This window comes from Bidens hawaiensis, unplaced genomic scaffold, assembly GCF_021521415.1.
Source record: "Bidens hawaiensis isolate Kalapana, Puna unplaced genomic scaffold, B.hawaiensis_p1.1 tig00017762_1, whole genome shotgun sequence".
In the NCBI taxonomy this organism is placed as follows: Eukaryota; Viridiplantae; Streptophyta; class Magnoliopsida; order Asterales; family Asteraceae; genus Bidens; species Bidens hawaiensis.
This window is the reverse complement of record NW_027492680.1, coordinates 355,802-380,439: the sequence shown is the minus strand read 5'-3', so window position 1 is coordinate 380,439 and position 24,638 is coordinate 355,802. Positions and strand designations below refer to the sequence as shown.

At 32.2% G+C, this 24,638-nt stretch overlaps 2 protein-coding genes and 1 pseudogene across 3 annotated transcripts in view; 2 read left to right on the top strand and 1 right to left on the bottom strand.

The window, feature by feature from the left end:
- LOC143554592 (uncharacterized) overlaps nucleotides 1-24,638 on the top strand; it is a 171,850-nt gene that overhangs the window by 538 nt on the left and 146,674 nt on the right. The window lies entirely within an intron of this gene.
- LOC143554602 (kinesin-like protein KIN-14F) lies at nucleotides 1,076-5,371 on the top strand. The gene is made up of 8 exons (XM_077044317.1): nucleotides 1,076-1,201; nucleotides 1,302-1,467; nucleotides 2,097-2,247; nucleotides 3,019-3,278; nucleotides 3,351-3,514; nucleotides 3,608-3,790; nucleotides 4,696-5,084; nucleotides 5,161-5,371. Exons 1-8 carry the CDS (start codon nucleotides 1,076-1,078, stop codon nucleotides 5,303-5,305), a joined length of 1,584 nt encoding a protein of 527 aa, XP_076900432.1. The 3' UTR covers nucleotides 5,306-5,371.
- LOC143554591 (putative polygalacturonase) lies at nucleotides 5,860-9,985 on the bottom strand (annotated as a pseudogene). The gene is made up of 6 exons (XR_013139046.1): nucleotides 9,793-9,985; nucleotides 8,039-8,358; nucleotides 7,404-7,524; nucleotides 7,126-7,300; nucleotides 6,966-7,036; nucleotides 5,860-6,617 (listed from the first exon to the last, which is right to left on the bottom strand). The product of XR_013139046.1 is annotated as a putative polygalacturonase (transcript).

Here is a 24,638-nt window from a genome sequence, read left to right as displayed (position 1 = left end):
CTTTTTAGGGGAATTTTTCGGGTATTTTTTAGGTATTTTTCGGGTATAAATCGTCTATTTGAAATACCCGGTTTCGGATATTAGAAAAACCTGGTTCCGGGTATGGAACCGGTTCGGGTTTTCAGGTAATACCGGGTACAAATCGGGCCTGGTTCAGGTTTTACTACCGAAATGCATACCCTATCCATACCCTACGGGTAGGATCGGGTGCGAGTTTTTTTTCACCTCTAGAGAAGAGTCCGTAAATGCTAATGTCATATGGGCCCTCAAATCTTAATGGCGAGGGTTACCTAAGGAGAGTGGGCTAGCTCTAATTGTCATGGGCCAAAGCCCACCATTTCGAGCACAATATAGGGATAAGCTCCGGTTTGTTTAACTAGCTTTTTGTATATATATGTTTTGACAATTTTTTAAATTTCTATCTATTAATTTCACATTGAGCTCAAGTTTTGTGTCACGGGTCAATCTTTCTGACTCTTTGTGACGCCTTAAGGCCAACCAATTCATCCCGTTTATGATAAGAGTTTGTTAGTTTCATTCTGCGGCAGAAATAACTTGCAACCAGCGATTCGTTTGTCGTGCAAGCACAACTAGGCATGTGCGCGTCTCTTTCCTGCTGAGGTCGTGCCTTGATGAATCTGAGGCTAGCCAGTAAACCCAAGCGGTCAAACACAAACAAGCAAATTCGATCTTCAAATATTTGGTCCATGACATTTGGCTCGTTTAAGGTTCTTCTCAAAAAATATAAAAAAATTTAAAAACGTATATAAATTAATAAATAATACACGAGCCGAGCCCGAGCATGAGCTTGAAAAAACAACTCACAAGCCGAGCTAGCTCTAACTTTAGAAAAAGAGCTTGAAACGAGCCGAGCTCGAACTCTCGTAAGTTAATACAAGCCAAGCTCAAGCCTGGTTGAGCTAAGACTTGGCTCGACTCGTTTACACCGCAGTAATGCTGACTTGGTCTTGCTATTATAACTTTATAATTATATAGCTGCTCTTGGTCTCATGTTTTCATTATATGTAGTTATATAATTATGTAACTATATTTTTATTATGTGCAATATGCAATAATGCATACGTGTTCTGCAGCGGAGGTCTTTGCAGATACTCAGCCTCTCATTCGCTCCGTTCTTGATGGTTACAATGTATGCATATTTGCGTACGGTCAAACTGGATCCGGGAAAACCCATACAATGGTATATGTGTGACATTTTCTTGAATTAATAAAGTTGTGACTCGATAAATGTGACTCGATAAATATATAATATATAATTTTTTTGCTTGTTATTCATTCAGACTGGACCAAAGGATCTTACAGAGAACAGTCAAGGAGTTAACTATAGGGCATTAAGTGATTTGTTTTTTCTTGCGGAACGGAGGAAAGATGCATTTCAGTATGATGTGTCGGTTCAATTGATCGAGATTTATAACGAGCAAGTTCGAGACCTGCTTGCTACCGAGAGTTTAAACAAAAGATATCCTTTTCTGTTGTTATAGTTTGCAACTATAACATCCAATTTTGCATAATATTAGGGGTGAGGCAAGAAACCGAGTAAACCGATCATAAACCGAAAAATTCAAACCGAAAAAACCGAACCTAAACAAAAACCGACGGTTTGGTTTTATGTTTTTGTAAAAACCAAACTTACGGGTCGGTTTTGGTTTTGCATGAAATAAAAACCTAAAAAACCGAACCGAACCGAATTTCTAAATTTTTATTTATTATTTTAAATAATAAATAAGAATTTCATAAATATTTAACTCGAATATTTTTTACTAAATGTATAATTATCAACTAGTTAACAAAATTATATATACTTTTATTTTTTATTTTTCTCCAACTTTTTTTTCGGCCTAAAATTTTCAAGGCCAAATGAAAAAACACAAAAAAACCAAAACCAAACTGAAACCCGGAAAAACCGAAAAAACCTAAACCGAACGGTTTCAAAAATCCAAAAACCAAAGTTTTGGTTTTTGGTTTGGTTTTAGCCTAAAACCGCACCGAACCGCACCACGCACACCCCTACATAATATGTTGCATTATGTTTTATCTTTAGCGGGTCAAGTTTCCTTAACTTGATATTACATTAGAAATCCGTAACAACTCACAAAACAGGTTCAACGTCCCGGATGCTAGCCTTGTCCAGGTGGCATCAATGTATGATGTTATTGATCTGATGAACTTAGGACAAAGAAACCGTGCAGTCGGTGCAACTGCTTTCAATGACCGTAGCAGCCGATCACCAGTGGCGGACCCAGGATTTTTTGTCAATGGGGTCCCAATTTTTCCGGTTTACAAAATTTTTGGGTCGGTCGTTATTCGGGTCGGGTCGAGAGGAGGAACATAATAAAACACGAAAATATGGTGTCATCGGAAACGAGTAAGTAGAAAGAATATAGATTAGAAACTAGATAGAACATACACTTTTAATTCATTTTTATTCATACCCGAAAAACATAAGCGTAAGCTATATATATATGGTCTTACATGAATAACCAAGACATGAAAAACTAACTCTTACACAAATAAATGATTAATTATAATATACATACACAAGATAAATAATTTAAGTATATGTAAAACTCATGTTGTCATTATATATGTTGCATGGTGATAATGGTTATATGGGATAAACTAAAGTGATAATGGTTATATGGGATAAACTAAAGAAAAAACACAAATACCCTAACTAAATAACTAATATTGACTAGAATATTAAAAAAACAACAAAAACTGGGTATGGTGAGGCTTGAACCTGCAACCTCTCAAAGAAAAAACAAGGGACTTTCCACTAGACTAGTTCAGCCTTAATAGTATGGGTTCCAAGTATTAATTTTTATGGGGTCCTTACAAAATTTAATATATCGTCTCTAAGTAATTTTTAAAAAACATTGGTGTCCCGGGACCCCGATGGGAACTATGTGGGTCCGCCCCTGCCGATCACACAGGTATTATAAGTCATTTGAGGACTCAATATAATATTAATATTTCTAATGTTTAAAATTTACTTCATTTCAGTTGCTTGACTGTACATGTCCAAGGAAGAGACTTAACATCCGGAGCCGTTCTTCGTGGTTGTATGCATTTAGTTGATCTAGCAGGTAGTGAACGCGTGGACAAATCTGAAGTAGCTGGTGACAGATTAAAAGAAGCACAACATGTTAATAAATCCCTGTCGGCATTAGGCGATGTGATCGCTTCTCTTGCTCAAAAGAATTCACACGTGCCATACCGAAACAGCAAACTCACACAGTTGCTTCAAGATTCTCTCGGTAAAGTAACAGTTTTTATAAAGCTTCAACCTTTATTATTATTTCCTTTAAAAAAAAAATTATATTTATTAGGAGGGCAAGCAAAGACACTGATGTTTGTTCACATAAGCCCGGAACTGAATGCTGTTGGGGAAACACTCGGTACACTTAAGTTTGCTGAGCGGGTGGCGAAGGTTGAACTTGGTGCTGCACAAGTGCATAAAGATAGTTCAGATGTGAAAGACCTCAAAGAACAGGTTTTTTTTTTGGTAGAAACTGTTTAATTTGTGTGTTTTTATTTTAATTTTAACTAACCGTTTTAAGTCGAAAATGATATTTTTTTTATTCAGATTGCGAATCTCAAGGCTGCTATTGCGAAGAAGGAAAGGGATCAAGAAGATATGCAACGCAAAGTATCGGCAAGTCCAGGTGGCAAACTGTCATCATGTTCCCCTCCTAACTTACAAAGGGTAGATTCATTTCCTGAGCGAACGAGTCGAGAGAAACCAAGGACAGATGTAGAAAACATAGAGGTAATTAAAAGTTTATATTTTTTTGGTTCAACTGCAATGGCATTACACTGTTTGGCTATAACTAATCAATCAATCAATCAATCAATCAATCATACCCAGTAAAATCCCACCGACAGCAGAGCTATAGGTAGGGTCTGGGGAGGGTGGGATGTAGGCACACCGTACCTCTATCCAAAGGAATAAAGAGGTGGCTTCCAGAGAGACCCTCGGCTCTAAGAACATGTGTATGAAGCAAAAAAAGGAAATCAAAGTTTAACAGTTATATAAAAAACTACTACTAATTATAATAATATTAATAAAAAGGTCACAGTTTAACCGCAATATAAAAGCTAATAATAATAATAATAAAGTATGTAAGGGAAATACCATTATGGTATGTGACCTAAATAAGTTAAGTCTAAGCCCTAAGGTATTCAATTCTCTCTAAAAATCCTTAACTTTAATTCTACTTCTCCACGAATTCCTATCCTCAACCATGTCCTCAGAGAGGTTTAGGTCTATCAAATCATGCCTAATCCTCTCATCCCAAGTCAATTTCGGTCGTCCTCTACCCCTCCTCCCCTCTATAGTAAGTGAGTATTATAAATTACTTATAATAAAAAATAAAAAATAAAAAAAAATCTAGAAGTTTGGTTCGGTTTTTATTACATGCAAAACCAAAACCGAACCGTAAGTTCGGTTGCTACAAAAGCATAAAACCAAACCGTCGGTTTTTGTTTCGGTTCGGTTTTTTCGGTTTTTATTACATGCAAAACCAAAACATAACCGTAAGTTCGGTTGCTACAAAAGCATAAAACCAAACCGTCGATTTTTGTTTCAGTTCGGTTTTTTCGGTTTGGATTTTTTAGTTTTTTCGGTTTCTTGCACACCCCCATCCAAAATCAACCAATTATCTATCTTTTCAGGTTGGCAAGAAACCGAGATCAAGACAGAAAACTCAAAGCTTTGATTTAGATGAACTATTAGCAAACTCACCACCATGGCCTCCAATAAGCAGTCCGGGCGAGACATATCAAGAAGATGACAAAGACGCATGCTCGGGTGAGTGGGTCGATAAAGTCATGGTAAACAAACTCGACGCAGCCCGATGCTGGGAACCAGAAAACGTATTCGAAAATGGAAGCGGGTTTGAGATAATGAACACTGATGTAACAGATGAACTTGATGCTGCTACTAGTGACTCGTCCGAGACTGATCTGCATTGGCAGTTTAATCCTTCTAAAATTACAACAATGTCGAGATTTAATAATAATAATAACTCGAATGGAAAGGCGACAAAGAGCCCGGATTTAAGGTAACCTTGTTGATATATAATTTATATATTGTTTTATTTCATACAGATCAAATGAAACATGTTTCACCAAATGCAGCAGCAGGTCAATGATTCCAAGACTCTTGCCTTCGCCTTCACGCAAGTCGACCAATGCCGGCAGCCACCATCAGCCGCCAGCGCGTGTCGGTAGGCAGGTAACTGCTGTTGTAATGAAGAAGAAAAGTGACAACAGAAAGTTGTGAAGAGTAAAATTCTTTGAATTTTTTTTTTTACATTTTTTTCACATAGATAGTGAGTGAGAGTGATGAGAGGGCTTACATTCAATAATTTTTTTTGGTTGTATTTTACCTTTTTTTTTGTAAATCTGGTTGCTACAAATGTTTTCTTGAACAAAAGAACATTTTTTTTTCTAAAAATACTTATGTTTTCATATAATATAATTATATAACCTTCCTATGTTGTCTCAAAACAATATATGCATTTGTAGAACAACTTTACAATCATAAAACAGCAACAAGATTAATACTTTTAACTCAACGCTTTCTGCAAATAACCAGAATACCATCGAAAGTTTGCGACTTTGCCCAAAACGCGTAACATTAAATTCAAAACCAAATAATAAAATTTACATTCAAAATGCAGTCAAGAACAATGATAAATAATGAAAGACGTATAAGAAAAGAAAGCGCTACAAAACCTTTCTTACACATAATATTAATAAAAACGAACGAAAACCAAGACTGTACACAAACCAGACGTCCATGTGCGAAAGAATCCATTTCACTGCTTCTAGCAACATCATAACCCGATCAAGATCTCTCATTCGTCTCGAAAACGATACGGGCTTTTGGAATTTGAATGTTTATAATCATAAATCAGCAACAAGATTAAGTGGTTTAAGGTGCGATGTGGAAACGCAGCCTGAAGAATTTAAGGGAGTTGTTTGTAGTTCAAGACAAGGTAAGGGAAACACGTTTTCTGAAGAACCGGAAACGTTCTCACACGCCCAAGGTGAAACCGAACCCGATACTGCAGTGTTCAAAGCAAACGAAACATTCGAAAGACAAATGGAAGTAAATGGAGATTCCTGAATCCCGTAAAGATTCCCGGCTGTTGTAATATTCGTTCCCGCCATATTCTTGAAAACGATCCCCTTTACAACAGGTATCGCGTCCGGGTTGTAATCATCATCCGGGTGGGTATTACATTCCCCGGATAACTGGATCGCCAAACCGATGTTTTGGAAGTTAATATTTGATATGAAAACGGATTCGATATAACCGCCTCTGCCTTTTGTGGTCAGGAATGAGATTCCCGTGACGGAATCGTGCAGTTGAAGGCTTTCGATGAGTATTTGAGAGATTCCACCTGACATTTCACTTCCGAGAGCCAAACCCGAGCCGGTAAAAGATTGAAGACGAACGTTTTTTATGTGCACATTTGTTGTTGGCTTCCCGTATGTGATCCCGTACTCGTCCCAACGACTTTTTAAAGATATTGCATCGTGGCCCGTGCTAATATTGCTATTCTCAATGCAAACGATATCCGAAGAATCTGAAAATGCGATGAACACGTTAATTGTTATGTGGGACAGGCGGGTTCAGGTCAAAACAGAAAATCTAGTTGGCCCGTTAATATTTTTATAACAATGATAATCTAATTTTTTGGAAAAAAAATAATTTTCTTAAATATATTTAAAAATATATATATTTCTTATTCAAATGGCCCATTAGAAATGTGTGTTGTAAAAGAAAAAAAATGGTGAAAAGAAAACATATTGACTTGTTAATAAACAAAACGGGCCAAAATTCAAGACCTCTACAACAAATAGACATAAAAAGGAAGAAAAACAATATCGGGTAAACCCAGCCCGTTTTGACCCGCCACTCAAACTCTGCGCACCTGGAACTATGCCACTTGTATAAGGCGATTCAGCTGGAGACAATGCAGTTATGTTTTGAACAAGAACGTTGCTGTTTCAGTAACACGAAAACAAACTCGTTAAGTTGTGATAGAATTTTACGTAATGAATTAAATATGAATAATGTATAATAATGAATACCTGCAATATGCAGGATGAATAGTCCACACAGGCGAATTCAAAAATGTTATATTGGAGACAACAATATCTTTAGAGTTGATAAACTCAACAATATGAGGACGGCTATAATTTAGAGTACCAGAGTCATAACTATCCCACCATATCGAACCCTGCCCGTCAATGGTTCCGTTGTCACCTGCACAAATTTCCCAAATTCGTTAAAAAAAACAAGAAACTTAAATCTTTTAGAAAATTTAAAATATATTTTCAGGTTATATTCAAAAGAAGAATATTCATGCCTGTAATGACAACATCATTCAGATTCTCTCCGTTGATCAAACTGCGGTATCTTTGACCGGGCAGGTCAATGCCTCGACCATAAGACGATAACGGGTCAACAACCTTCCAACGATCAATATCCTATAAAATATTTAAACAAGTATCATAAGTAAAAAAATGTTTGAATATTTTTCATCAGTAAAATTACTTATATGCCCTTATTTTATTTGTATCTATTACCATGTACTTTATTAGATATTAAGAATTTGTCAAGCATTTAACACCGGTCAAAAGTGATTATTTTACAACTTTAAAAAACAAAATATAATGATTATAATCACATTCAAAATGCTAGCTGTGGGAAATTTGACCCATGAAAAGTAAATGAGCCAATTTGACCCGTTATAACTAAACACGTCAATTTAGGCTATGCATCGACTTAACTGGTCAAACGAACAAAGGTGAAAAGTTTGGCCCGTTATAAGTAAACTGGTCGATTTCGGCTAATGGATAAAGGCGGGAACTTTGACCCATTACAAATGAACGGGTTGATTTCGACTAAAGATGGAAACTTTGACCTGTTGTGACATGTCACCCAACCCATCAAACCGACCAATTTGACCAAAAGACAAAAATAATCAATTAAAAACCAAACCTGAGATCCAAGAATCACGGCTTCTTTTTCAAGAAAAAGTGTGAGATGACTAGTAAGATTAAAACTTCCTGTGAGCCATTTCCCGCGGGTACATACAACTGGGCCCCGCCCTTATCAGTAAATGATTTAAGATAAAATATTGCATTTTGAAAAGCAACAGTATTTAACGTCTTCCCGTCACCAACAGCTCCAAATTCAGATATTGAGACACTATGCGGGCGCGGTATTAAATGTTTTTCAGAATTACACGCGCCTTCTTCGCCATTGTAGAGCTCAATGGCATTAGTTACTGTAACTACTAGCAAAAGCAATAATATCACCTGAAAATAAAAAAAGAAACAAAAAGAAAAAGGTAAAGAAAGATTCAAGAAAAAATGAAGTTATTCTCTTTTTCTAGTACCAATTGTTGAATCACTTTCTTGATTTCATCAAAACCGCGTGAAATTTATTGAAAAAAGCTTGTTTTCGTTCCTTTCCGCTGATTTCGTTTCTCAAGTTCAATAAATTCACATTCAACAAAGCGTACAAGGTATCCAAGGTAGAAAAAAAGTTTAAGAATTTAGTATAAAAATCATAGATTTGGGAAGAAAAAACAAAATGCAAAAGATATAGTATAAAAAATCATATTTGTAAATTGTAACAAATCAAAAAATATCATGGAAAACAAGTTTAATAATTTAATCAGTTTTTGTTTGAGCTAAACAGCCAGCATACATATAAATTTATTAAAAACAACATACATTTGACCAATTTGTATAGTAACGTATCAGCCCATAAATATCAAAACTTTGTTTTTAGTCGGATTGGGTTTGCTATCCAAAAGGGGTTGCGGCGCAGCTTGTTGCCCGCTTACCTGCCACTTCATTGTAAATCGTTTGGATGTTTCTATGAAATATAAAAATCTATGATTGTAGCAAGAAAAAAAAAATTGAAGCTTATTACACCAAAACAGGCCAAATCTTAAACAATGAACATACAAATCATATAGATCAGAACACATTGTTAAATCAGCATCTACCACCTTCATAATGATGTAAATCTAAAGAAAACAAATTTACTACACCATTTTGAAGAAAAACAACATACTAATCCAAATTCTTGTAATTTAAAGATCAATGTGAGTAAAATAAATCAAAATGTGACAACACCAAAACAAAATCAAACATCAGATCCATGTTTGCCACCAGTTCAATTTCACAATCCCAACATAAAAAATATATATTATAAAAAACAAGAAAACATAAAAAGGTAGACAAAAATGTGAATTAAAATCAAGAAAATAGATAATTACAAACTATTTAAAAAACCCATCTGGAATTAAGACCAAAGATTGTAGATTTATGATCTGGTGAGCAAATGGGATCAAAAAAGCTTCAAAATTTAATAAACTTGTGGAATTTTTTTATTAAAAAAATAATGAAAATGTGAATAAAAATCATGAAAATGGAAAATTTAACAAAACCCATCTGGCATTAAGACCAAAGATTGTAGATTTATGATCTGGTGAGCAAATGGGATCAAAAAGCTTCAAAATTTAATAAACTTGTGGGATTTTTTTATTAAAAAAATAATGAAAAATGTGAATTAAAATCAAGAAAATGGAAAATTTAAAAAAACCCATCTGGAATTAATACCAAAGATTGTAGATTTATGATCTGGTGAACAATTGGGATCAAAAAGCTTGAAAAATTATTAAATTTATGGGATTTTTTTAATGCAAAAATAATAAAATTAGAAGGAAACAACGTACTTACTAGCCTCTTCATGAAGTGGGTATTGAAGAATGAGAGAATCTTGAGATGAGAATGAGTGATTGAAGTGTTGTAAGATGATGATGTTGTTGATGGTGAGATTGAAGCCCATTAAGTGACTAATAGAAAACGGATGGTAATAGAAAACGACACCAGTAATACATACAATTAAAAGACAGCTCTTTCTTGTTCTTCTTTAATATGTTTTTTTTATTTTTTATTTTTATTCTTTATTAATTTTTATTGATTATTAGGAAATAATAAATGTTTGATTCACCAAATATTTTTGTTATTAAAACAAGATCTTGTGAAACTAATAACAAGATTTTTTATTCGGGGTAACAAGTGATCTTTGATACGTAACCGATTTTAAGTAAAATATGCAAGAATTACGTATAATTTTATTTGATTAAAACTGTGACAGTTGTGATACAGAAGTCGACATCTGTTATCGTCTCTCTTTCTCCCTTCTGGTTATACATAACTACCTTTCGTGTATTATGTATGAATGACACAATTATACGGCCTTTACATTATCGAATGGCACATTAGATATCTTAGATATGAAACTAATTTTAAATATTAAACTGTGAAGACCGTATAATTGTTTACTTGTGTACCATTGTTAAAACTAAAAATTTGATACCTTATTTACCTAATAAAAATAAGCTCTAGTGTACTTTGTCTAAATATAAATAATATAATTTTACATATTTTTAGACATGTATATCATTCGATATCTTAGATATAAAACTAATTATAAACTAAAACTTTGATACGTTACCTAATAAAAATAAGCTCTAGTGTACTTGTTTATAAATAATTATATTTTTACAAATTTTTAGACATGTATATCATTGTTAAAATTTTCAATTTTGATACCTTGTTTACCAATTAAAAAAGGTTCTGGTATATTTTGTCTGCAAATTAATAATATTGTTAAAATGATAAAATGTATATAATTTGTAAACATGTATTTTTCATATGAAAAAAGCTGACTCATAACCAATGTATCAAGTTAAATTTTTGATGATGTAATTTTTTACATTTATCTTAATTTTAGGGCCCCCAATGGGTAGTGAAATATGCCAACAAGGATAACAAAGCATTGTTTGCCTGTTTTTTTTTTTTAATTATTTAACAGGGTTTCATGGAAACATAGCCACGAAGGATGAATGTAGTGGATCACCTGCATATTATTTAATTTAATATACAAAATAATAAAATAGTATAAGTTGGATATTTAATTTTCATTTTAAGCAAAAGTATTTTCTACCGATGTTTGTTCATATTGTATATTTTTATTCATACATTATAATAACTTGTCCACTGTATATATAAAATAAAGAAATTATTTATAAAGTTTATTAATTTATATGTACAAAGTTAATTTTCTAATTATGTGATCCATGAATATAACTCTTTTTATTTTATTTAAAGTATATAAAATAGAAATGGGGTCCATTTAAAATAAGGTTTGATCTTAGTGGCTTTCTGGTATTATTAGATTAGTAAAGTAAAGTTTGATTTTAGAACATTCATGATAGTATTCATTATATCGTGACAAGATTTGCAATTATCTTATTAATAATAGTTAGACATATAACTTAGGAATTTAACATTTATTTTCTAATTTTATTGGTTAGGGTAAATATAATATAAGAGAGACGTGGGTGTACGTACATTCTTATCCTCAACGAAATACATAGAATAATCTTTCATCAAAAGAAAGCAAAAAAGAACGTAAACTTTCTCGAACAAAAACTATTTTAAGAAGTAAATTTACTTACTATATTTATCATTTTTAATTATAGAATTAGTTACATGAATGCTTCACCTGATTTGCACAAATTGCATTTAAGCTCCTTACCTATCAAAAATTACATATATGATCCATGATACGTTGATGTGGATAACATTGTTGCCCCCGTCGTCGATGGCCGTTAACTTTTTCTCCCATCTATATGCACGGCTGTCCACGAAAGCTAGCAGCAGTGTTACTCGCAATCAAGGAGCATGCATGTAAATCTAAAAAGTTGAGGAGCATATATGTATAATTCGTGCAAACTATATAGAGCGTCCCAGTAATTAACTATTTCTTAACTGTATGAATTTAATAATTGACTTAGAGAGTTAGGGCACTTTAAACATATATCTGCTGGTTAACGTTTATATTCAACATGATATATGATTAGTTGATGTTGACAAAAACATCGTCTAAAAATAAGCAGTCCAATAATTGATTAAACATCAATTATGCATAAAGATTTAAAAAGAATATTATATGATAATAAAAAAACTGAAAAATTATCGTTTAGTTGTATTATAATTTGAATCATGTGTAAGAATAAATATATTTTATATATTTATTTATATGGTCATCATTATCATTTATATAATAATAGATCAAAATAATTTATTATACCTTATTATATATTAGCTTAGTAATTGTTGATGGGTCATATTACTCTTAATAGCTAATAAAGGGTTTCCCCTTGAGTGTATATATAGAGAGAAGGAAAATTGGATATCAATAATCCAGACTATTAACTACTGGCCAATATTAATCCCAACTAATAATGTAACCAGTGACAATCCCAACTTTTAAATTTGTTACCAATAACAAACCCAGACTAACAACATGTTAACTCCGTTAAAATTTTAATGACGTGGCATATGATGTTACAATTACACAAAAATGACTTAAAATAAAATTATAATAATACTAAAACATAGCGGGACCCATCACTTCATCTTCTCCAAAACCTTTTACCCCATTTTCTGCCACCACAGGACCACCGCCAGCCACCATAGAACCACCACCGGCCACCAACGTCAGGTAATATTTAATTTCTTCTTCATTATTAACCAACTTATCTTTACCTATCGCACAAACTTGAAACAGATGACGTCAGCTTGACCAGGTAGGGTTTCGATCGGGACGCGTTTGTTGCACTGGTAGCACCAGTATTGTTGTGAGGGATCGGGAGTATCAGCTGCTGACGGAGGAGTTGGCAGTTGTGGTGGTGGTGTGACGGATGATGACAGTGGTGTTTCTATTGGCCGGCGGTGGTTCTATGGTGGCTGGCGGTGGTCCTATGGTGGCAGAAAATGGGGTAAAAGGTTTTGGAGAAGATGAAGTGGTGGGTCCGGCTATGTTTTAGTATTATTATAATTTTATTTTAAGTCATTTTTGTGTAATTGTAACATCATATGCCACGTCATTGGAATTTTAACAGAGTTAACATGTTGTTAGTTTGGGTTTGTTGTTGGTAAAAAACTTGAAAGTTGGGATTGCCACTGGTTACGTTATTAGTTGGGATTAATATTGGCCAGTAGTTAATAGTTTGGATTATTAATATCCAATTTTCCTAGAGATAATAAATTAACATCATAACCTAATCTCACACAAATAAGAAATCATGTGTCTCCTCTCTCTTCTAAATCGGGTTCCTCTCAAGAACCCTAACCATCCTTAACTATACATCCTAAAGGGGAACTCGATCAAGATGATAAACATGTCGACTACATCATACCCTGTTGCGGTTACTACTCTCCTTGCTGTAACAGGTTCATAGGTTTAATATTTATCATGTTTTCTATTGCTTATATTAAGAACTAATAAACATGTGGCATCAAAGTGATGTTGATTAATCAGTTCTTCATGTTTTCCCTAAATCTAGAATTGAATTAGAAGACATTGACTAAAACTTGATAAACCCTAATTTTTTCGGTTTCTTTTTCATGTTCTGTTACGAAAACAATATATGATACTGTTTAAAATCGCTAAAAATCATATTTAATAAACCCTAATATTTTCGAAATGTGTTAAAATTATGTTTAAAGATTTCGATTCCAGTTTTTGTATATGTTTAATAATTAAAATTTTCAACGATGTTCTTCGTGTTCATCATAATTTTTTGAAAATTATAATATATTTTGGTTCAAATCTGGATTAAAAATCTGTTAAAGTTAATTTAGGGATATAATTTTTCAAATCTTGAATTAATTAAAAGTTTTGGTATTTTCTAAAAATATTTGAATCCCATTAAAATAGTAAATAGATATAATTGTTAATCCTTAAAAGATTTGAACCAAATCTTATTATTATCCTTTTAGATTTCGAAATCAGTTTAGGGCAACTAGTTTACGGAATTAATTGTATGGGTTTTATTAATGTTTTTCGTGTTTTCAGTTTAATTAGGATAATATTAATTTTTGGATTTAAGAGTTCTCGGATTTTAAACTTTATGGCCTTATACGGGATTTTTTTTTTTTGGAATAGTTTTCCAATCTTTTTCCCGCAAGCACACTAATTTTCCAAAAACTCATTACTTTACCCGAAAACCCATAATACTCGAAAACATATTAACCAAAAACACATATCATCCGAAAACTATAATTTACCCGAAAACGTTATTTCACGAAATCCTTAATTTTACCCAGAAAATTTTTGCTATTAACTCATTAAAATGTTTTGTAAATACTTAAACATTATAAAATTTTACAAAACATAAAGGCTTAACTTGAATGAACTTTTGATGTATCACTTCTGCCCAAGGATGATGAGTTACACTTACCATATCATTCAAGTCTAATTGAAAACTTTTGTTAGTTTTTGCATAACATGATACAAATGTCTCACTTCTGCCCAAAGGTGACGCGTTACATTTATATCTAGCAAAACTAACCCGTGCATAATTAAAATAATTGTATCACTTCTGCCCAAAGGTGATGGGATACAATTGTTTTGCACATATACTTAAATAAATTTTACTTCTGCCCAAAGGTGATTTATTTTTTATTTAAGTAGAACTTTTAATTATAGTTTATTAAATTGATGTTAATAATAGACATATCACATCTTCAATAAAATATAATGATCCTCACATTAATGATCCTTCATTAATCTAATGATCATAAGTTTTAATATGTATTATCTTAATATCCCGTAACATTACTCACTGTAATTTTCTATAAATAATTATCTCATCTAAATAGTCCACTCTAATATTATAACATAATATAAGTTTTACATCATAAAGAGTTTCAATAATATATAGCTCTTCTTAGTTTTAGTTATCCCTTAAGACATGATATGACTATCTTACTGCTCTTTATAATAACAATCATTCCATTGAAAACCGGAGCATAACAAATAGAATGAGTCAATCATAATGTCTCTTACGATAACGATAATCAAGAACTTATATAAATAAATGCTATCACTAGAGTTATTCTAGATTTAGTTTTTCCCAAGACTAATCAAAATAACTCCTAAGATTCATACACTCCTTAAAAGTTCTAACTATAAGGTTAAATGACGTTATTGAATACATCATAATGTACAATACCATGACCCATAAAGTTAAGGGCTCACACATGGAAATAAGTACACTTTTCTAATGCATTACATACTAAAAGTTTCTGTTATTACAATTTGTTGTCTTAAGTATCAACTATAACACTCAGAAGTACCAAAGGAAAATGAGCGTGTTGATCAACAACATATGTACACGAAAAGAAATGTCTGGTGCTAGAAATAAGTTGTTATTCAACTCACTACCACTAAAACCTATAAGAGGATAATTCTAAGGTTCATAGACAAAATACAAGTATTACTTCCAGCTTTAGGTTTCTTAAGGAGAAGTCCCATTGCAAAAATATGCTATTAGATTAGGCATAGACATTAAAAGACTATCCATAATTCAAAAGAACAACTGGCTAAAATTGATAGTTGTATAATAATGATATATAAGTCTGCTAATTCTAATATTCCCATTAACACATGATTTGTTGAGTCTAGTTCTATATGTTTACCCGAAATCAACAAATAACTAACATGAGTGTTAGTGACAAATTTAAATGTTAAGGTTATTAGAACCATGATAAACTGTCTTTTAATTACACTTTATGATACCTTAAATATTCTGAAGATTAATCAGAATTTAGTATCAATACTTAAGTTACATTATGACAGTTATAAGGTTTGCATAGCCAACATAAAGTCACTCTTACCTTAAACTCTTATATTATTTGTTATCAATATCTGGATTGAAACATTTATAAAACATAACTAGATGATAATGTATACTTTCACAACTTTTGTTATAATGCAAATAAAAATTTAATAAAAGACAAATGAGACTTATAAAATTCATCCATTAAAACCAAATTTCATGAGAAATCATGACATGGTTGATGAGGGTGATTTTTTCATCTAATCTCATTCTTAGTGATTTTAATCATGTGTTAAATGCCATAAAACGTTACTTGGCTTAAGGAATAAGTATGGGTCCACCATAAGTTATATTTCACTGACATTTATGGAACTTATTCAAACAGAATATTCAGGCATAATTCTTTTATCATTTAAAAAGTTATTTACTTGTATCTAATATGACTTTTATGATCCATGGTTTTAAAGAGATCCATTTATATATAACTAATACGATTTATTCTAAACATGTCCCTAAGTTTATTATGACATCTGGACGTTAATGAAATCAAATCAAGTCTAACATATATATGAGAAATTTTCACATCACGTACATCATTGAAACTCCTTATGTAGTTTTTCTAGAGATATTAAAGATCAGTGGGAGCCTTAAGTGTCTCAATCATATCTTACAAGATTTGCAATAGGTGGGGGAGTGAAAACTTGATATTATCTCAATTACACCTCTTGTACAAGACACTGCTCACAACACTATTTCATCAAAACTTATCTCTTTAGAATTTACTACTACTACTACTAATCTTACAAAAGTTTCATTGTTGCTTAAACGTAGACAAATTCAGATTTCTTACTAAACTAATCCTCACCAAGAGAAACTGCAATAACTTATATTATTAACTTGTTTCTCTGTTAGAATCTATTGGTCTTTAAATATTGACCCTAAGCATGCTAATTTCCTAAAGGTTTCTAAGATCAGTGGGAGCAGTAAAAGTCTTTATAATGACTTGACAAAAGTACAAGAGACGGGGGAAGAGAGTCATTAAATTTTACTCCGAATTTAACTCCGATTACACCTCTTGTACATCATACTGTACCAACTCTTACACACTTAGAATCCTGAAAATGATAGCAACCTAACCAAGAGCTAATTTATGAAACTGAAACTTCAAATAAACCCAATAATCAACTCATGAGGTCATCAAGGTTTTAAAACCTACTAACTTTGATGATTATGTAACTTCTCTAACTAAGTTGAAATGGATGTTGGAAAGTTTAATGATCATACCCCTTATAATTAAACCATTAGCATGAATCATAATTGACTCCATAAGTCAGGCTAACGTTTTGAGATTTGGTTGAATCACCTAAAGGTGTTCATAACTAAACTAAATCATAACACAAACATTAAGACACTAAGAAGCATGATTGATTGTTAAAGGTTATATTCAAGAGGGAATAAATTATCAAATAATCTTCTTACCTATATTACAAAAGATTTCTTTAAGTATCATTATTGTGCTAGTAGCTTATAATAATAGTTAAGAGCTACATTAAATGAACATTAAAACAACTTTCCCCAACAATCGGCTTACATACTTATTTGTTCATAAAGCAACCTAAAAGTTATAAACTGAAGGTCAAAGAACATTTAGTCTATAAGTCAATAAAATTCATATATGGGTTAATGCAAACATCAAATTGTGATGGAATCTTTATACAATTATTTTTATCAAAAACCAAGTGGATTAATGTACCTACCTCAAGATAAGTGAGAGCAACTAAAAACAAACTTGTCCTTATATAGATGATATTCTTCTGACAAGTATATGTTACATAAGTCAAAGCATTGTTCACACATACTTTGATATTATAGATCTCAGAGATATTCCGTACACATGTAACAAACAATACTGCTCTATTTAGAGGATAATAGGATCATTGAGATTATTACCTTATGCTTCATTAAGTAGAAGCCTTATGTAGCTTCAAGTCTATACTCGTTCAGATATTACTTAAAATTGCAACACACTAGATATGTCTAGATGAATATGAAGCATTTAAAAGAGTATTAAAATATCTTTAAAAGAAACGACTATAATTTAAAAGAAGAAGTGAGAATTCAAACCGGTAGATTACTCTAAACTTTGTTATATTCAAAGATAACCTAATGTAAATTTCGGTATATATTCTCATGTCAGCAGATAAATCTATCTTATGGAGGAGTCATAATGAACTGATAACAACAACCTAAGTCATAACAACATAATATGTTGATTAATTACAACGTTGTTGTCAATAAATGTTGTTGAATATTTATTAGTGGACTCGTAAGTTTTATTAAACTCCAAATAACTTATATATTGAAGAATAATTGTGATAACGTCAGCTACCATGTTTTCTCAAACAGTAACAGTTTGATAGGTGCTGCATTAAATTTTGATATGAAATTAATTATTCGTTTATGAACGAATTGAGGAATCTAAATTTTCATATCGATTACATTCATGATATGCTTAAGGATCCTATAACTAAAGGTCTATTACTCATAAGTATTATGAAAGCGCTTATAATCATGAGGGGTTTATTAATGACCACGTACAACTGCATATCGTACTATGAATGATTAACTATTATATTTCCTCATCAGTTTGATTTTGTACGTCTCTTAATATGTTCTGCATGCATAATGACATATAAACGAATTAATATACAAATCAAACGTTCTGAAGGGCTTACTTGAAAATTTTGATAATGACTACTTAGGTTTTAAATAAGGACTGCAGTATGATTAATGGGGGTCTTGAGCTGATGTTCAGTTCAATGACTGTATTTCTCTGCTCCAGTTTAAGTTTAAAGCTAAAATGAGTGTTAACTCCTGATCAGGCTTATCTAATACTCATAATAAATTATTACTCGGCCAAGTGGGAGAATGTAAGAATAAATATATTATATATATATATATATATGGCCATCATTATCATTTATATAATAATAGATCAAAATAATTTATTATACCTTATTATATATTAGCTTAGTAATTGTTGATGGGCCATATTACTCTTAATAGCTAGTAAAGGGTTTCCCCTTGGGTGTATATATAGAGAGAATAAATTAACATCATTATCATTTATATAATAATAGATCAAAATAATTTATTATACCTTATTATATATTAGCTTAGTAATTGTTGATGGGCCATATTACTCTTAATATCTAATAAAGGGTTTCCCTTTGGGTGTATATATAGAGAGAATAAATTAACATCATAACATAATCTCACACAAATAATAAATCATGTGTCTCCTCTCTCTTCTAAACCGGGTTCCTCTCAAGAACCCAAACCATCCTTAACTATACATCCTAAAGGGGAACTCGATTAAGATGACAAACATGTCGACTACATCATACCCTGTTGCGGTTACTACTCTCCTTGCTGTAACAGGTTCATAGGTTTAATATTTATCATGTTTTCTATTGCTTACATGAAGAAGTAATCAACATCATGATTATGTTTTAGATGCATATATGTATATAACGATGATGCATGTAACTCTTGACCATGGCTCGTGGTACCCATTGTAATAGTGCATCTAACTCTGAATGTTTGATTAACTGTAGTAATAAACTTTGTCGAACTTGTATATTGTGACATTCGTCAAATTTGAGTTTCGATTTATATTTCGTTTGTAAACTTTCATATTGTAAAAACCGACACAACACCCTTTGTTCTTTATTTATTTATTATATAATATTATAATATACCTCGACCGTAAATAAACCAATGTTTGTCGTAATGTATTGTCGTTAAGAAAAACTTATGATGGTCCAAACTTATTTTCGTAAAGTGTTATAAGCATTAGAAGCCTTCAAACTCGTTTCAAACAACCATTAGAACTTGAGGGGCCTGTTGTGTAAATACGTATTATATAAACCTAACTAAAAACAAACCCTAACATTAACTTAAACATTCCCAGCCATCTTCTTCTTCTAGCCGCTTTCCGGCCGCCGCCTTCCGGCGAGCCCAACTCCGGCCACCACCATCTTGCACCACCATCACCACTAAACCACCACCATCGCAGCCCACACCACCATTTCCATCACCTCCACCTCCTTCTCTATAAAACGCAGCCGCCGCCGCCATAGCCGACGCCACCCCTGCCGGCCAACACCACCAACGAACACCTTCACCCAGCCGCCACCCACCCCCCTGCCGTTTTCCGGCGAACCTCCATTTCCGGCGAGTCCCGTAACTCCGACGCACGCCCAGCCACCACTTTCCACCTCCCTTTGGTCCATAACTCCGCCAACACCCTCTCCTTCCCTCCCTCACGTTTCCGACAGCCCTTTACCCCTTTCTCCTCGGTTTTCATTTTTCTGGCGACCGGAATTCCGGCCGCCGTGGCTACTGTCACTCCCTCTCTATCTCTCACTCAGTCTCTCTCTAGCTCTCTTCTCTCCCTCTGTTTGGTTTCCATCTTCGGCAGTTTTTCGACTCGGGAATATGTGATAGGTAAATAAATTTCGGTTTTGGTATTATTAGTTTCATATATTGATTTCCGGGTTTAAGTAGTTAATAATTGGTTTGTGTATCGGTTATAGTTTTGAAGCGAGATTGATGGGTATGGAGCTGGTTTGTTTTGGGTAAAAGATAAACGAGCGGGAAATGAATACATTATGTTCTTATGGGTTTAATTATTTTGGTTCGGTTGGTTTGTACGTAAGTTGTTGAACGAGAGGTCTCGGGTTCGTGTCTCAACCTAGACCGGTTTCGATATAATATTTTTAGACTTAACAAATTGTTACCATTAGTATTAATATCAATATATAAAATTTATTATTAGTATTATTACGTATAACTTACTAATATATTTATTTATCATTATTATTATCATTATTATTATCAAATAGATAATTATTAGTATTATCATTATTATTATTAACAAGATTATTAATATTTTTTTTATTACTATTATCTTTTAACAAAATGATTATTATTATCACTATTATTATAAATATTAAAGTTGTTATTAATATTATTAAAGATCATATTATTATCTATTGAAATCATATTTTTATCATTTATTTATTAACAATAATATTATTATATTTATTTTGTGAACTCGTTTAGAAATCGAACCGACATCGAGTATAGTATCATTATTTACTATCAATATCATTACTTATTATTATTACTATGTTTATCAACAACACCTTAAAATTAATACCAAGATTTTATTCTTTAACTATCATTATTAGTATTATTATAAACTTTATTATCAATTCCTTCTTTTTATAAAAAAGCGAACCCTTGATTTAAAACCCGTCTTGTTTATATTTAATATTGGTTTGGTTGTTTAAAAGCCCAAATAAAATAATATCATTTTCATATTAATTATCATTTAAGTATGAGTCCCTAATTATTAACAAATTAACCGACAATCCGATTTACTACCGAACCGTCCTATTTATATATTTTACTTTACGGTGTCAAGTTCATTAATATATATTACATTATTTATTCTAGCTAAGGTGTTTATCATTCAAGTTGGATCTTTCGTTTACGTTCAGCTTCATTTACTTGTCTATTTAATTCTCGATTTATCAGTCGAGGTGAGTACTTTCATACCCCTTTTTCCATCTTTCGTTTTGGGGTGACATTTCATACTTATCAAACTAAATGCTTTAATTACTTGCATCTTAAACCCACAAACGTGATTGTATACCTTACTTGAATAATTGCTCGATTTGGTGTTCTATGCTTATTTGACTATGTGTTTACAGCTTTTGGATAGTGAAACTATAAATCCTATACCATTTGGCAATGGCAAGGTGTCGTTAACGTATGCTATTAACGATAACTATAAATCCTAGACTACTCGGCATCCCCTTGTAGTTAGGTGGTGCTAATGTAAGCTTATTAGCAACTGTCATAAAATCCTAGACTAATTGCCAATAGCTAGGTGTCGCTAAATTGTTAGCGATAACTATTTATTCCAGTTTATAGCTCTTATTTATTGTTTTGTATACAAGTTTTGTGGATTTTCATACTATACACTTATATGCTCAAACTTATGAATTGCTCATCAACCTTTGTGTTGACAAACTTTATTTTATGAAATGTTACAGGTTTGACTTTTGTTGACTCGAGTGCTTGACGGAAAACATTACCAAGACCTTTAGGATATTAGCAAAACGAACAATATAATTATTACTTGTATTCAGTTTGTTTGTGTAGACGAGAAGTGTTGTTTATCGATTTGTTGAAATAAAATGAGTTAAATGAATATTGTCACTTCAAATAGTGTCTTGTGTATTTGTCCAATCACATTGCACCCCGGCATGTTCCGCCTTGGTCGGGGTGTGACATATATAACTTAATTATTTTATATAACTTGTTAGTCGAAAGTCGCTAGATGATGTCAGGATAGTCAGTTGGGATTTGGGAAGTTGCGAGTATTTAACCTAGTCAGGGAGTATTTGCCTACCCGGGAATTACTCACGTGTTTGAATTGTTATTAAGTAATGTGTTTTGATGCAAATTGTTTGTCTATGTATACATGCCAATCATAAAGGCGTGTAACTTTTCTCTAAGTTTTCATAACAAACTTTAATGAAAACGTGCTAAATCTAAAGCATTTTAAGTTTCTTATATATTATTTTTATTTTGAAAAATATATTCTTTTTCTTTTAACATAAAAAGTTTATACTTATTACATGTAGGTGCATATATTATCTACATAAAAACACGTCAAACTAATTTGTTAATATGTTTTTTTACAAGTTTTTATTGTTTAGCTATAAATATGTAGGTTATACTTATATGCATAAAAAAACATGTGCATATTTCTTTTTTATTTGTTACGGAGAAACAAGAAGCTGCTTTGGCCGAAATTTTTGAGTGAAAAATGTGTTTTATTTTGTTTTTGTATATTCTCCCAATAAATTATGTTTTACACATATCGCTCTACAGACACACAATACAACTAATTTTTTATAAAATGGTAATTTCTAGTATGACTGAATTTGACAAAGATAATAAGGATGTATGTTCAAAAGTATAAACCTAAATCAACATGATGAGTTTATCCTGACCTGCCTAACCCATTTCATAAATATGTCCGTGGGTTGTATTAAAATTATACACGTCGGTTGGTTCATGCATTAAAATTAAAATTGATTTTAAAAAACATATCACTAATAAAAATAGCATGTCAACTTGTATATCACACTTACAATTCTATACACGATTACACCCCCAGTCTACGACTTGTCAATATTTATATGACATGTTTAACCCGTTACATCTCATCTCGTCAATGCAAGATCAAATGCTAAAACTTAAATCTTTTGACACACTAACATATGTTATTTGTATTTAGACATATCAATTTCAACCCTTTAATCCCAACATATGTCTACTAATCCGACACAATTCCAAACATATATGATGAAGTTAGACTATTAATGATGATGGTTTGTACACATGTATTAACATAGGGGGATGAATGTGCACATTAAATTGCTAAAATTAGAAATCATTTCTTTTGTCTCCAATTGTCCAACACATGAAATTAGTGAGGGTCCTTAGTGATTGTGACCAACTATCTACTGCTATGTTTTTTCTGTTACAATAAAGCCGTAACAATGTCAATGTATGTAGGGCTAGTCATTTGACAGAGGCATATGTTTTTTTAAAGGGAGTGGGGGTCTTCGATTCAAACACGGGATGACAGAGCAGTTTACAATATGCATTAAAAAAAGCCGTATTATCAATATTCATTTCTTTTTTGAATGATCATTTGGATCACTGACTTATCCGATTAATATTAGGTATCTTCTTTTTTATTAAATAGGTATACAATAGTTAGGCTAAAAGTCTATCTTGTTAACAAGTAATCAGTGACTACAATCATCTATCTCAATCTACCAGTGTTTATAACTTTTGCACACAAACATGCTATATAACAAAAGGATTAAAATTGTGAGAAGCCAGTCAGGCACAAGCATGCGATGCGTGTACTATAGGCTAAGGGGGTAGATACGTCCAACAAAAAGTTTAAAATAGTAGCAAAGAATGCGCACGTGACCGTCACACATTTTACGGGTAAGCGTAATATGTAATGGACATGTTTGGACCCCCCGTGTAAATAGTTTGTAACAATTTGTGTATACTGTTTTGTAAACTATAATAAAGCAAGTAAAGTTATTTTTTCCTTACCGTACTTAAGAATTCTGATATTTTACGTGTATATGTTTTCTGGCATTATCGATTTTGAGGTTTATTTCGAAACACGGATGACTCAAGAGTCAAGAATGAGTGAATAAACAATGACTTTATGCCCATACTTATCTAGCCCCCCGACTTTTTAAAAAAAATAACAAATTATATGTACATAATTTTGATATCGTTTGACGATAAGATCTATGGTCTATAATTATACATACACATGAGATATATTATATATATGATCGAATCTAATTTTTTTTATTATGAAAAAGGCTCTAAATAAAATAATAAGAGAAGTGAATGTGATTACATAAGATTTGTTGTGATGCTAACAAATAATGTAATGGACTAATGGGATCCAGTAGCAGTAGGCAGGTGAGTGTTGGCATGGGACCCAATCATGCCAATTAATCAAATGGCTAGCCTGGCTCGGTTACTTTTGCCAGATCATACGAACCCACCTCACCCTGGGTCCCTTAATGTTTGTTTCTTATGGAAATTATTCTCTCAAAACCAAATTTTTTTATTACGAACACGGGCTAAACTACTAAAAAGCTCTATGAGATTCGATGTCATGAGTTCTAATTCATTCAGTGATATTTCACTCAGGCTTACCTCCAGGAATATAACATTTGATTAGATTCGAATTCACGACGTCAAACA